Below are 14,691 nucleotides of genomic sequence, written 5' to 3'. Positions count from 1 at the left end.
ACTTGGACAAAAAGGGTCGATTTTGCCCACTCGACAAGTATATTCCTGTTTATTGCTTCCACTAGCAGGCTCCATGGAACTTACCAGGTGATATGAATTAACAAGAACTAGCTGCTGACATCTTTAGCCTATTCTTCCCTAGGCTATCCTCTAGGCTTGATTCTGATCAGCTTCTGAGAGTACATTTCTCCTGAAGGGACAAGACCACGGACTCAAATGGATACCCGTGATGTGGACACTCACCATCTTCCTCTCCCTGCATCTGCATGGGTATGAAAATGGTTAGAGACTCCAAGGACTCTGTAAGACTGATTTCTGACCTCTTGAGAACTATGACTAGAGATTACCTAGGCCATCAGAGACATACGACTTCTGACCTCTTCAGAACTATGACTAGAGATTACCTAGGCCATCAGAGACATACACATGGAAGATCAGCTCCAACTCCTCCAGACCCTCACAGTCAGACTATGTCTAAAAACTGATGATTCTTCCCATAGGATGTCAAACAACAACCTTCCCTCTCCCGCCTCAAGCACTTATCACAGTGCTTGTCATCTCACATCTTGAGTGCAGCAACAACTTTAACTTTCTTCTGCTGCTACCCCTTCATCAGGACACGTAGTAGCTCACTTTCTCAGAGTACAGCATCCCCTTTCTGCCTCACAAAATGCTTCACTGGCTAGCTTCTTCAAGAAAAACCTCACCGTCGAGATCCTGACACCCTCACTTTGCCACTTGAACAAGTTTAACAAGGACCTTTCTGCTTTTTCTGTATTGAAGTCCTCCACGTCTGGCAAAACTCCTCGGAAAATTGCTACTAGTCTCATCCTCCAAAACAGTCTTTTCACATTGCCCAGGGAGTGCTAGACCCTAGAAGCTGCTCCTGCATCAAGACCACCACACAAATAACTGACACTGGTTTTTTATACTCTGTGTGGCTGTGCCTGTTGTTCCTTACATTTACATTAGGGGGACAGTATTTTGGTTATACTCAACCTTGGTTCATGAGGAGACCTCAGAAGCTACAGTAAGAACTATCTTTACATAATCCAGTCTTAAATCCAAAGAGTTCCTACTTCTATCCCTAAAGATAGAAATTTCCGAGCTGTGTCACATTAAAAACATCATCTGAGACATCTGGATTAAAAACGATTCAAGACATTTTTATGTATCTCTACAGCGATATAAAAATACACAGTACTGGGGAACATTACTATGGAAACAAAGTCTGTTTAAGAGAACATCTGTTCCTGTTTATTCCTTGCCCTAAGTAAGAAACCTTACAACTACAGTATCTCAGCCAGCATTGAAGATTCAAGGTAGGAAGGCAGACTTGGCATTTATTGTAAAAACAACCCATGTACTATTTCAAGAGATTTTCCAAAATGGAAACAAATGAAAGAGTCCCTCTACACCAGCAGGGCATTCTTAAGACAGACTGCTAACAACTGGAACTGGCTACTCTGCCACTAGTGTTAGGTCTTACTCGAATTTCAAAATGGGAGAGCTACTTCAGCAATTAAGACCAGAATTAGCCTAGTTAATGGGGAGCTATGTTTGTAGCTTGTTACCACATCTACTGGTCTTTTCTGGTTGTAGAGTTTCACAGTAAGCATAACCCTGTTAAGCTTTAAGAGACATGTAATTGTTTTCAAAGTTTCCTGTGAAAAAAACCTTGCATAACGCTACATTCAAGTATGAATTCCATCCAGACATTCAGTTTGAAGTGTTAGAAGTCATTATCTTCAAGAAGGAAGTTACATATACAGCTTTTTCAGACAAGATAATTCTTCTATTTCAAGGGTGGTTTTTTTTAAACTTTAGAATAATTTTATTCCTTGCATTTTACAGCTAATGAATGACCACAATTCAGAAGCATGAGATTATAGTACTAGAACTCTACCCTTGTGTGACCCTGGCCCACCAAATGTCTCCTCACCTGTCTGCCCATTTCATGTCACAGGATTTTAAGAAGTCTGTCAAGAGCAGCAGGGGAAACGAACAGGTGGTATCTTACAAATACGCCCAGTCCCATACCTCTCTAGCAATTTCTGTCTCAAAGAATCCTGGTTTTGCTGCATCAGACATCTAACCTTAGAGCAGAGTGCAAAAAACACACGACTACTGGCCCTAACCTACTTTTCTCCATGCTCACAACCAACACTCGAGTAGGACATTGAAACTGAAAACCTGTATTTGCACGTAGGCAGTTAGAAAAAGTTTTGTCATCATACCTGCTCCATGCCTTTACTGTACAAGTCTTTTGCTCCTGCCACAGCAGCAAGATTGTTCGCCTCGGCTGTTGCCTAGAAAACATTGAGCGCCGTGTATCAGCAGAGAATCACCAGCAAGTTACATACATGTAGTTACACTGACAAACATACTCCCACAACCTCCAAAGCTCCAATTGCCAGCAAAATGCCCCACAAAACCAGGAAAGTTAGAAATATACATTAAGATGAGATTACTGACTAGGAAAATATTTTCTTCAGCTTTCTAGTACAGCTGCAGACACACTCCCATGTGCTTGGACACGCTTTTCGTCATAAGCAATCTCTTCTGAATGCTCTATTGTTAACACGCAAATAAGGATAACAAAACTATTAACTGCTAATCCTGATACATCACTACCTGTGATGAAGGAAGCAAGCTGGTATTCTTTCTGCATTATATATGTGCAGTTTTCGTGTCAGAATTTGTAAGAATTTAAGTCTATTTTCAACCTGTGTCTTGTCAGGGACAGTTATTATAGCTAACGCTGCAAGATGACATCTTCTTTATCTCCCAGTCATATTTATGGCATGCTAGTAGAGGAAATGATAGCAGCCTTTGTTTCATTGTGATGAGTTTTCTGAATTCCCCCAAAAGTCTAAAATTTGGGTTCCTTGAAGGACAAGAAAACAGCCAGAACAGTCATGTTTTAATGAAGCGACAGAGGAAACTTAAAAAAACCCAAGTCTCATAAACACAAAATGGTTAAAACTGACCCTACAAGCCCACACTTCAGTGAAAGCTCTTCATCCCAAACAATGCAAGGTTCACCACACAGCTTTATACAACCAGTTTGTGTTCAGATTGCTTTAAAGCTGATTATGTCCTCTTTGATCAACCCAGAAAAGAAACCTCAATGCAGTTACCCAATCTAACAAGCCCTTAGAGAGTAGCCCAACACTGCAACACAGTGGCGATAACTGCACTACTATAAGCCTTCTCCATTTTATCTGCTCCGTCTGATACTAACAGTCCTCCGAATATAGGCTAAAAGATACTGACAAAATAGCAAGCCACAGGAAACGCATGCTTAGAAATTGAAACAGCTAAAAAAAATCCACCCAACCAGATCTACCCCCCTTGCTCCATTTGGCAGATGGAACTGAGGGAAGACACAGTTCAGGTGGCTTTTAATGTACATAGTTCCTTCAAGAACTACAGCTCTGTGTGTGGGAGCTTCAGACCCGCAGCAGTCATGATCTTCAACTGTAAAAAGATTACAAAGTACACATCATCTATCGGATTATTTAAAAGAAAAATAAAATACCTGCAGCATAGATTTTGGATGAGGTAGCTCCTCTCCTTGATAGATTTTAATATAAGCCTAAATGGGAGAAAAAAAAAAAAGTTTCGTTTTCCTAAAGATTTATGATTGAGGAGATGGAGAGAAGGATGATATAAAGATAGAGCTCATAGATTATTTCTTTGTAATAATGCTAAATATTGAATTAAGCAAATTTCTTCATACAAGTCTGCCATTCTCACAGTTATCCCTAGCACTTGAACCCCTTTATTTTCCTGTGCATTTGAGGCTGGGGCCTAGCAGGGTAGTAAGCACCTTGAGATGACTTGGACACTATCTCAAGAAGTGACAGGCTTGACAGTAGGTTTCTGCTGCCTCAAATAAATAAGGTGGTCTTTGCTATGCAGAGAATCTTCACCCAAAACAAAAGAGTGAAGACAACTATCTCACAAAGCCTTTCCAGCAAGAGGTCTGTCCAAACACACACCAGTGCTGGGAGAATCAGTACTTGTTTCCCCACATGCCTTGCTCCCTTCAAGTGTGGGAGTGGGAAAAAAAAAAAAGGCAGATCAAAGAACTAATGCAGACAGAGCTGAGCTGCCAAAATACTTCTGGAAGCCAAGCGGGCAGCCTATCCCTCTGTGCCCCACCCCACCAATCCTCAGGTGCCCTTTCTTTCACCAGGGTTTCAGAAGGCTGGAAGAGAACACAGCCTTCATGTCTTCTCCAGCCTGGAAGATGGCTTGTGGCACAGCTCTTTGTGACAGATTAGTGGAGGGGGCACAGCAGGCAGCAGCAGCCGCTTCAGCGCTTTGGACAAGCTGTGCAAGTTAGCAGCCAACAAAGCCACTCTCAGCCCCTCGGAGGCTGGGCAGTTACCCTTGTTCGTGCTACTGCTGCTCTCCCACCCTGGCTTGTCTACAAGCCTCTGCCCTGAGGATTTTTCTCTGTAAAGGAGGAGAGAACAAAGTTATCAGGGTCCCTATATACCCAGTGCTCTAGGTTGTAGGACAACCTACAAAAACGTATAGAGTTATACAGGGCTCTGTTCCCTCGACACCCTCCTTGCTTCTGCAGCTATTTCCTCCAAGTAAAAGCCCTCCAGTTTCTCAGACTTCTCGATGTCAGCTTTAGATGCACAGTCCCAAGGGAGCAGTCCCCTTTTGTTACATAAGCGCCATGTTTGTGCAGCACCCTGCAGGACTGCTCCCGGGCTGGATACGGGGCACCAATCGGGCAGCTTTTCATCAGAGGAGGTTTTACATTGTTTTTAGGGTGCAGTCCTTTCCAAACTGCTGTTGAATGCGCGCTCCCTACATTGTATAGGATCAGGTCTTACTAGAGAAGGAAGTCGAACAAAAAGCAGCATTCGTCTATGTAAATACAGAACCAGAGTGTTGATTATTTTTTTGCTTGTCAGAACAGCCATGACTTCTGCATCCCATATCATGTCTTTCCTTTATAAAAGTCACTTTTATAAAGTTTTAACAGTTTTACAACTGTTAAAAGGTTTTGGTCTCAGATTCCTCCCTCACATAGCTTCTTTTTTAAACAGCAGACCTACCTTTAACGTGCATGCTCAAAAGTAGTAATGCAAAATTAACGCCTTCAGGAATGAGTGCCACTTTCTCCTACCAAGCCAACTGTCTAAGTCATTCCAATTCAAAAAAAATGGTTATACACACCAGACCAATTCCTGGTGATGCAGGGATTATGTTATCGCATTTCTGATGGTGTCACCATGATACCAAAACAGCTCAAGAGTTTTAACAGCTGCAAGTATCACACACAAACATTTCAGAGCATACAGTTGTGCTCCACATTGCAAGTGTTTAGAAAGCATCTTCCTTGCATGTTAAAAATCCAAAGGAGAGTATCTGAAATTTTTACTGCATACCTAGCAGTTCAAGAGCTGGTTTTCTATGTGTACAATCTACAAGCAACATATCCACACAAACTAGGATTCCAAAGTAGGAAGAAAAAAAAAATCTCTAATACAGCTTGAAGTATTTCAGCCTATTTACAAAGAAAAAAAAAATAACAAAAAACCACGAAGCACAGTTTTGCCAATAGTAGCTTGCTAAGAGCTATTCTGATAGGAAGTTGTGTGCCAGTTCTGGAAAGTCAGAGTAATGAAATGAAAATAAAAGTGAGATGATCAGTGAGTGTCAGCCTAGATATCTTATCTTCTCTGGGAACAACAGGGCCTAAAATTAGAATACTTTCTTTTAAGCCATTAACAGAAATAATTAGTGTGAGTTTGCTTACCTTGAAGTATTCTACAAGATCTCTACAGGTCACCTTGGATCCACTAATCTCTTTTTCTACCAAGTTTTCAGGGGCAAGCAGTAATGGTACCAAACTCCGCAGTTCTTTCTTAAAATCTTCATCTATATCTAGTAAAATTCAAAGAATTTCAGAGAAAGAGTAGTTAGTTTTCTTTTCAATCTTACTTTTCCTAAAGGAACACTGTTAACCCATAACATTTCAAAATCCACAGCATCACAACTCTTGACTGTATTTTTAAGATATTTAAAGGCTGAAATACATGGTGTAGCTTTAGTAAGTTCTACATACTCTTTAATCTAAACTTCAGTCTGAGAGAACAAGGTTCCGTAGTCCTCGTAATATTTGAAGTGCATTTCCCCAACTACACCAACATCTTACACAATAATCTCACAGGTCTGCGCCCCCCACGCAGAAGTGGTTGTCATCCCACTATTGTAAATCCATTTTTTTTTAGTCTTTAACATTCTGATACATTCCTTCTGTTGGGGGACAAGCAGTAATTGGAGGAGTCCTCACTGCCTCTCATTCTGCAGCTGCAGAAGCCCACAGCTTGTATTTTAAAGTCATTCTAGTTCTGACCTTTGGTTTAGTAAGTTCTTAGAGCAAAGCCTTGAATTTTAAGAAAGTCAAGTCTTCAATTTTGTGACTTCTCCTCTCTGGAATCCCTACTTATCTTTAGAATCCTTATTTAATGGCCTTTAGGTTGTCTCAAGTTATCAGATTACAATCAACAGCTAGACACAAAGATATCCATTCCCTCTGCCTGCTTAACTCCTCTACCTTTAAACCACTGAAAAGAACACACAATGCGCGTTTCCAGATTCCGTAGTTTCACCTTTTAGCCCTACATTTTTCCAATCAAAACATTTCAATAGCCAACCATTTCAGTGTTTAACTTCCATTACAAAAGAAAACAAACTCAGAGATCTGAATCAAGAAACACACAATGGAAAGCTTCCTACCATTCAACCTCCCATCAAAATTTGGATTTGTTGCAACTTTAAGACCAGGGTGGGGCAACAGGAAACAGCCAAGATTACTGAAACAGGAGTGAATATGCTTCCTTACATTCTGTAGCTCTTCATGTTGGTTTTGCTTTACCTGAGGGGAGAAAAAAAAAAAAAAAAAGGTAGTGAGAGCTGCTAGTAGTTTTGCAGTACTGCAATTAAGATTAAATATCAGCTTAAAAGCAGTACGAGCATGGAAGTGCGTTCAAACTTTCATTCCTGAACCTAGAAACGTCAAGTTCTAAACCCCAGAACTCCCCACGAGTGGGAACATCACAAGTGTATTTTATTAGCACAAAGAGTTAGCTCATCATGCATCATTATGTTGCCAGTAAGTTGTCACTTAAGTGAGAAGACCACACTAGGACTACTGGAGAAAACTTACCTGTAATCTTTTCTCTAGGAACTTTTTTCCTCCTTCCAAACCATATGCATGTTCATAAGGATAACTCCAATCTCTAATTAAGAACATCAGCGTCTGTAACAGGGAGAACAGCAGCAGTCAATTGCTGGCATCATTCCTAAGGTCAAAAACTCTTATCACACATGATTATTTTAAGTATAAAAAAATTTTTAATAAGCTTGTCTGCTCTAAATGAAGTAGTTTTGAAGCCTTGTAGTTTTGTAGGGCAAGTGTTTGCTTGTTTCAAGAAAACAAAAAAAAAAACCCCACAACCAATGAAACCCACAGACCAAAACACAAAACTGCAACTCACTCCTTATCTGAAAGAAAGTAACCAAGTGTCTCCAAAAGATAGCTTCCCTGTTCCATTGGCTTGCCTTTTGCTATCCCACAGGGATTACAAACCTTGATATTAGTCTTATATCAGATGAGGTGCTTTACGAAAAACGTGTGTTGCCTGGGCCAATCACAAGAACATTGGGAATTCACATTTGCAGGCTGAATATTCTAGAGACATAAGAGTCTTAAAACTTGCCACTAACAACAGTCGACTAGTACTGTTGGTTAGTCAGTAGGTTAAGGAGAATACTTCAGGATGAAGGAGATCTCAGTCTTTGCCTCCACTAAACAGAAGAAGCCTCAAAACCTTCTCTGGCCTAGCAAACGGTCAAGAGATGCTAGCAGTTTTGAGACTTTTAATGATGAATCCGGTAACGCTTCAAGTAAATGAAACACAACATGGGCCTCCTCAATGCTATTTCTTAGAGGCTACACGACCTTCGCTCAGAACCATGTACCACCAAAGAACAACTGTATCTAAGAGTAATGAGTAAGAAGGCAGCATGAAGCTTTTCTCCTTAACATCTCCACATCACTTGACACTTTCATTCCTTCTATGCCTTATAACTCAGGCACGAAGCTACACTTGCCCAAACATGATCCTCTGTAGCATTTTTCCATTGTGTTTTTGCCAAGAAATATAGTGACAGGGAAGGAAAATCAGTCTTGTAAAGAACAAGCTAGCTTCAGCCCAACTCATTTCTCTTGATAAATTATCCTGAGCTCATTTTCTACACATTCAATTGCTTAAGACCCATTTAACATATATGGTTACCTGAAACGGTTTTTGGTAAATTTCTTCCATAGCTAGTCTTCCATATTCTGTAAACAACTGATAGAAAAAAAAGAGTGTAAGAGTGCCAAATATAAACCACATTTTTCTACTGTAAAATATTTTATTATGTCACTAGAAAATAAAGCATTCTATCTTAAATCCTATTATGGGTTGAGAATGGCCAATACACCTCAAGAAGTACCCCAATCCTCAGTAAAATTCAGGAAGAAGATATGATTTCCATTGGTTTCACAATGCCATTCCGTAACTGTCAACGCACCACAGCTCTAACCGGGTAGCCTGTGGGCTATTCTCAGAGGAAAGCTGGCTGCATCTCTTAGCAAGCCAGTTTCCAACGCTCGTTTCCTAGGCTAAGGAGGCAAGCCTCTTTAACATTTGCCCCTTACTTCCCACAAAAGATTTACTCCTGAAAATCTCAAGGAACTTGGCTAGAGCCAATGTATTAGACATTTAAATACAAGCCAAGTTCAGCAGCTTCCCAGATCTCTACTTCAGCCTGTGACCTTAACTGATAATTGTTCTTCCTTCCAGTGTGAAGGCAAGTGTCAGCTGTCTTCCTCACATTGTTTTCACCATCTTGAACACCAGCATTCTTCACTGGACTGAGTATGAGAGATGACCCACAGGAACATGAATTATGGACTATGCTGGCTATTTCAGCAGAGTTCAATAACATCATGTGTTGATCCATGCTAGCCCCCTTACAGATCTTGGAAGTCAAGATGAAGGAAACGCACTGGTATCCTTTAATATCAGACAATTGTTCTGCATTAAAACTAACTCCTGAAACAGCACAGATAAATTCCACGGCCGAAAGAAGAGTTCCCCCTCTGTTGATCACACGAGCATCCGAAAACTTACAAGACTATTTTAACACAAATTAACTTCCAAGCCCTTGTCACCCTGAGCAAAAGAACCTTTGAAGTGGTCAAGCACACAGATGAGACTGACTACTTTGACCCTAATTCCCTATCCCATTCACTCCCCTGCTACATGGAAAAGGTAACCAGAGACTAACAGTATTTCAGAATAACAGAAATTCCTATTATAACAGAAACTCAGAACTTCCTTCCCTCCATCCATGATTCCCTGCCCCAACATTAAATGCATGGGTATCCCCCACCCACTGCTTCTATTTATCACCCTTCTCTTCCCTCAAATCTCCCCCTCCAGTATCCAGAAGGGGACTGCTCTATTCAGATTGCACTGAGGCTGTCAAAAGACCAAAGTCATGAGGAAAGCTCGGATTTCATATAATTAGTTACGGCTTTTTTTGTTTGCAGTGCTTGGTTGGTGGTTTTTTTTTTTTGGAGGGGAGGGGGCTTGGCCCAGTGATACAACTCTGTTAACTGAGAACAGCATCACAAGACTATGTTTAGTTAGTGCTCTTCTACTTCCAGTATTGGCAGCCAGTCTTTTGCAGCACTGACCAAGACAGAAGTCCTTTCAATCAGAAGACACATAAAACAGTTTTAAGCCGTGACAAGGTCATGGCCTGAGCACAGGCTGGCATTTGTTAATACACAAGCTAGCCTTTAAAGCTACAGGTTTTAAGTTAATCAGATAAGGCTCTTGCACCATTCACATGAAGCCAGAATTCAGTGGCCTTTGACCACAATGTTCCATTAGAGGATGAAAACCCCACAGTAAGGAGAGGACAACTCCTTCCTGCTTTTATTTCTAAGCAGAAATAAAACTCTGTAGAAGTTTCTCAGCTGAAAAAACTAGAGAAGGCTTCTAGGTAGAAGATACTCTTTCTGCCCTAACCTAAGCTCCCATGTTTCTTTAGAAAGTGAATATGAAATACCATCCATTTTCCTATTTCACAGAAAAAGGAGAAACATCGTAATTTTCTCATTAAGTACTTCCATAGATCATTTCCTTTCTCATCCTTTTGGGAATTTCAGAACTTACCATATAGAGAACAGAGTTTAAAAACATGAGATTTAGCCAGATTAGAAGCCTGTACTATTTTGGCACAGCAACAGCATCACAGCACTGTGGAGTTGATGCAAATAATGTTGCTATAGGTAGTACTAGTTTTAGCATCAGGTCAGCTTCAGTGTTTTACATGAAGCAGCAGGCAGATCCCAAATCACAATTACAGCAGTAGTAAGAACATTCAAGAACAATGTCAAGACTATCACTTCAGAAGCAGCTTAATATAAATTCAGCATAATAAATTCAGCATATTCTTACCTGCAAATGCTGAAGGTCATCTTCCTGAATATTCTGGGACAAGTTGTATACCTGCAAGAGACAGTAAAAGAATTACATTCTTTTTACATTCATGTAGTCTCTTTTAGATATCTTGAGTATTTTTACTCCCTTCAGAAAAGCCTCACTACCTGTAAGTCACCAACTAGAAAGGTGTCATAGAACACATCTCAGACAAAAGTCACTTCCTTATACAAAGTGCTAGGGACAAAACCACTGCCAACTACCCCAATCCTTCTGCGAAGAGCTTCTTTCCAAGGAAGCAAGCCATAAAGGCATCAGAGAAGACTGCTGAATGCTTCAAGTCACCACATAGGTGTGAGACAGGAGGACTGAGAAGGGTATACCTGTTTGTCATACTCAAGTCCAAATGTTCTAGGATTCAGCAATCCAACAGCTTCATCTCCGACACAAAAAAAAGACTGAGTAGTTAGTTAGTTCACCAGGGCTTTTTTGCTTTCAAATCTTCCTAGAGAAATCTGATTTTATCCAGGGAGCTCATGACTGTTTCAATAGCACAAATACTGAGCAGCAGTAAACTCAAAGATGTATCAATAACCCACAACTTATTCTAACCATGGGAACAAAACAAAAAAGTCAAACAAGCAAACCCACCAAAAAAAAAAAACCCACAGGGCAGAAGTAGTGCTCTACATACTCCTGTTACTTTCACGTTGTAGTATGTCTGAAGAAGGTCATTTGTCATCCCTCAAAAACCTGCTCACTTTTGGCACATTTAAGGCACAAGCTTAAAAGTAGTTTTGTGTGTAGCACAGGAGAACTGTCAAAAGTTTAACAATAGCAGCAATTGTAAGTTTAGCTGATCACAATGAAATTTCACCCCAAGCTGTATCTAAAGTCTTAAAAAAGATTCTGTAACACATCCGTACAGAAGCGGTTACTACTTTGACACCTTTTTTGGTGATTCCCCAGTTCCAGTCAGCAATTTAACTCAGCTGGGCCTTAGATAACCTTGATTCCACGGAGAAACTTATGTGGTATACTACACTGAAAAAAATACATTAAGTATGAAAGCTTAAATGATAGTTGGAGGAAGACACGCAGGTGAACTTTCAAAGCATGGCTAGAGAAATATTCTTTGCATGTTCAGGACAGAGGGTTCCTATAGCTGCCATTATTTGCCAGCACAAGTATTCTCACCTGGACAGAACTCGTCATGGTACTCAGAGCAAAAACCGTTGCACAGTCTTTGATAGTTGATTGGCTATCAAAGGCACCTTGGGTATCCATGAGTAGTACAGCAACCTAGAGTTTTAAAGAGCAGCAATAGTTAACCAAGTTGTTAACACTTTCAAACTCCAGGCCATTGGGATAAATTCTATTTCAAGTAGAGCAACTCTCTGCCCCTGTATCTACTTCTTAAACCTCAGCCAACTCTCTGCACGCATGCCTATACACACCTATGGCTGAGTAAGCAAAAACTCGAGGGCCGTATCATCCGCCTGAAGTCCTTGGCCCTGCTACACTAGTTACCCTCTCCCACAGAAATAGCCTCCCTCAGCCCAGTGGGGGTACAGTGCAGAGTAACAGACAGCTCTTATTCACTGGAAGAACTTCAGTCTCAGCTGACAATCCTGCACGGTTCATTAGAGTAAGAGTGAAATGGTTACTTTTAAAAATACATCTATCTTACAATAATAATTTTCAGAAGAAAACAAGATAATTGATACTGTCTGCCGGAATGACAAGGAATGAAGTGATCTTAATGATAAAAGTTCATCTGTCCAATTCCCGTGTTTGGGATCTACTACAATCCCTTTCTCTTTCAGTTAGAGATGACTGATAAGCAAGAACAAGTGAGTGATTTGTCCCCAGAACACAAGCAGAACCTCACAACTTAACTGTTTTTTAGCCAGATAATTGTTTGGTTAGCTATGAAATTTGATAAAAATTCCTGCATGCCCTTAAGTCACTATCTAAGATTGGTATCCCATATTAATTTGCCATCAGATGTTTCCTTTGCAAATGCAAAAGGTATGAAAGCTAAATAACCAAGAGCTTATGGTTCAGGAGAACATTAACAGCTCAAGATACACCACCAGTATTGTGGAGTAAATAATTATTAACAACATTAACACTTTGTTTCAGCATGAAGATAAACACCTACAGCCAAACCTTGCAGTTAAAGTGACTCAAGGGTTAAAAAACAACGCATCAGCTTTTATTAGAATAGAGTTCATGCCTTTTATGCCACTGTTAGATTTAGCCCTTTTTTTTTTTAACAGCCTACCTGTTAAGCTATATAGAAGGATCAACTTCCAGACACTGAAGCTGTTCCCAGTACTTATATCCATCCATTGTGTTTCACTAGAACACAGCTACAAGCTAGAACACATTCTGACCTCTCAAAAAACCGTGTTTGTTACAGAGCTGTTCTTATCATTTGTCTATATATGGTATTTATAGCCATTACAGTTTTGCAACATCCACACGATAACCCACCCATCAGCCTGGACACAGCACACTTTGCCAAAACAAAGTACTCTCAGAATGAGACTATTGTTGGAGATTGAATCTTACAACCCAGCAGAGAAATTCATACTTGCACTGACACAAGGTTTCCAAATATGTTATGCAGCTACTGAATGCAAAGGAAAGCAACTGATGTTTGAACTGCCTCCATGAAACCTATCACATTAAAGGTATGCACACAGAGGCAAAAATCCTTACACACACACCTGTTGAAGTCAAGCACTTACCTTCGTTCCATTGGGTTTATCAATTACAAACACTTCACTCCAAATCTGAATACCAGTGGTCTCCCGTTCACATCCACCTCTCCATGTAAACCCTGTTAATGGCTCGGTGTTTCCACCTATCCAGCAAGGAGAAGTCTGCAAAACAAAAGGAGAAACTTATTTAAAGCCAAGGAGGAGATTTTTTTTTTACATGCTATGTTTTTGCAGACTTCCACACTCATTTCCCTCAGAGCTAATTGACAACATACACAAAATATTAAACCAAAATGCTACTCTGCTGTGTTTCAAGGATCATTCACAAAGAAACGTTGTTTCGTTTCTACTGTATTTCAGTGACTGCACAACTCTTCAGCCACTGAAGAGTATATGTGCACAGCTTTCAAGTCTCAAGCACTGAGAGCTATATGAGAACAGCTTAGTTTTGTCCATTGATTCCACTTCGCACTCATGCACTTCTTGCACAGTTGAGAGAACTCAACTCAAACACAGCTGTAAGTAGCATGTATTTTAACTACAGGAACAGCTAAACCTCTGACAGGAACCAAAAAAAAAAAAAAAAAGAAAAAAGAAAACCTGACCTTGTCTTAATCTTCTCCCTTTCTCCTCCTCACAGACAAGTCAACTGCTGAAACCAGCTAAGCATCTAAGCCCCTGCACTAACAGAGGCCAGCACAAGACTCCCAATGCCAGCTTGCAGAAGCCAAAAAGAACAGGAAAGAACCAGAAGATCTACAGTCTACACTTGTCACAGTTAGGAAAAAGTATTTTATAAGTGATTAGGATTCAAGTGAAAAGGTCACATTGAGAGTTTGATACATGGCAATCAACCCATCCATATTAAAATTTTTCAGGCACGATGCCCACTTTGGTAAAGTCTATCAGAGAGTCAAGTACAGTTTGCAGCTAACATTTCTGGTTGATGGTACTGTAACAAGGTCTTTGGTCCTCAAGGACAGGCAACACATGGAGCCTTCTGCTCATGCAGAAGAATGCAGCCATTATATGAGCGCATTTAACCCAGAAATGTAGTTTATGTACTGGGCAAGTAAGGAGCACAAACAGGTGCCCTGAGGAAGTTTCACTGTGATAGGTTTATATAGACTGAAATCTTACAAGAGAGAAGTGGTAGGCAGACAACAGATTAACTGATGACAAGGCTTGGAGAAAAACCTTTATTACACAGGTTGGAACACAGCATGCTGGCAGAACAGGAAGACACATTTAATTAATTTGCCTCTGACTGCCCAGAGAAGATCACCAGCCAGGAAAGTGTGCTCTTTGAGAAGGTCAAAGGAGAGACTGCTCAATTCACTAGGCTATGGTCTCTACCTCGCTGACTCTGCACTGGCAGTCTTCAGAAAAGAGCTCAAGACAAATATCTTCACATCTCAGAAAAGAGCATG

At 40.4% G+C, this 14,691-nt stretch overlaps 1 protein-coding gene across 6 annotated transcripts in view; it reads right to left on the bottom strand.

Moving 5' to 3' along the window:
• Positions 1–14,691, bottom strand: part of ATL2 (atlastin GTPase 2) — a 39,768-nt gene that overhangs the window by 4,325 nt on the left and 20,752 nt on the right. For all 6 annotated transcript variants that reach the window (XM_074579119.1, XM_074579123.1, XM_074579118.1 and 3 more), the window contains 9 exons: positions 13,289–13,423; positions 11,730–11,834; positions 10,551–10,601; positions 8,331–8,387; positions 7,199–7,291; positions 6,769–6,907; positions 5,786–5,913; positions 3,542–3,598; positions 2,238–2,309 (listed from right to left, as the gene is read on the bottom strand). In XM_074579119.1, the coding sequence (XP_074435220.1) occupies positions 2,238–2,309; positions 3,542–3,598; positions 5,786–5,913; positions 6,769–6,907; positions 7,199–7,291; positions 8,331–8,387; positions 10,551–10,601; positions 11,730–11,834; positions 13,289–13,423 (837 nt within the window). The remainder of the gene's footprint in view (positions 1–2,237; positions 2,310–3,541; positions 3,599–5,785; positions 5,914–6,768; positions 6,908–7,198; positions 7,292–8,330; positions 8,388–10,550; positions 10,602–11,729; positions 11,835–13,288; positions 13,424–14,691) is intronic.

The sequence above is a fragment of the Larus michahellis genome, chromosome 3 (assembly GCF_964199755.1).
Source record: "Larus michahellis chromosome 3, bLarMic1.1, whole genome shotgun sequence".
Lineage (NCBI taxonomy): Eukaryota > Metazoa > Chordata > Aves > Charadriiformes > Laridae > Larus > Larus michahellis.
Note: the sequence above shows the minus strand (reverse complement) of the source record. Positions and strands in the feature narration are given on the sequence as shown.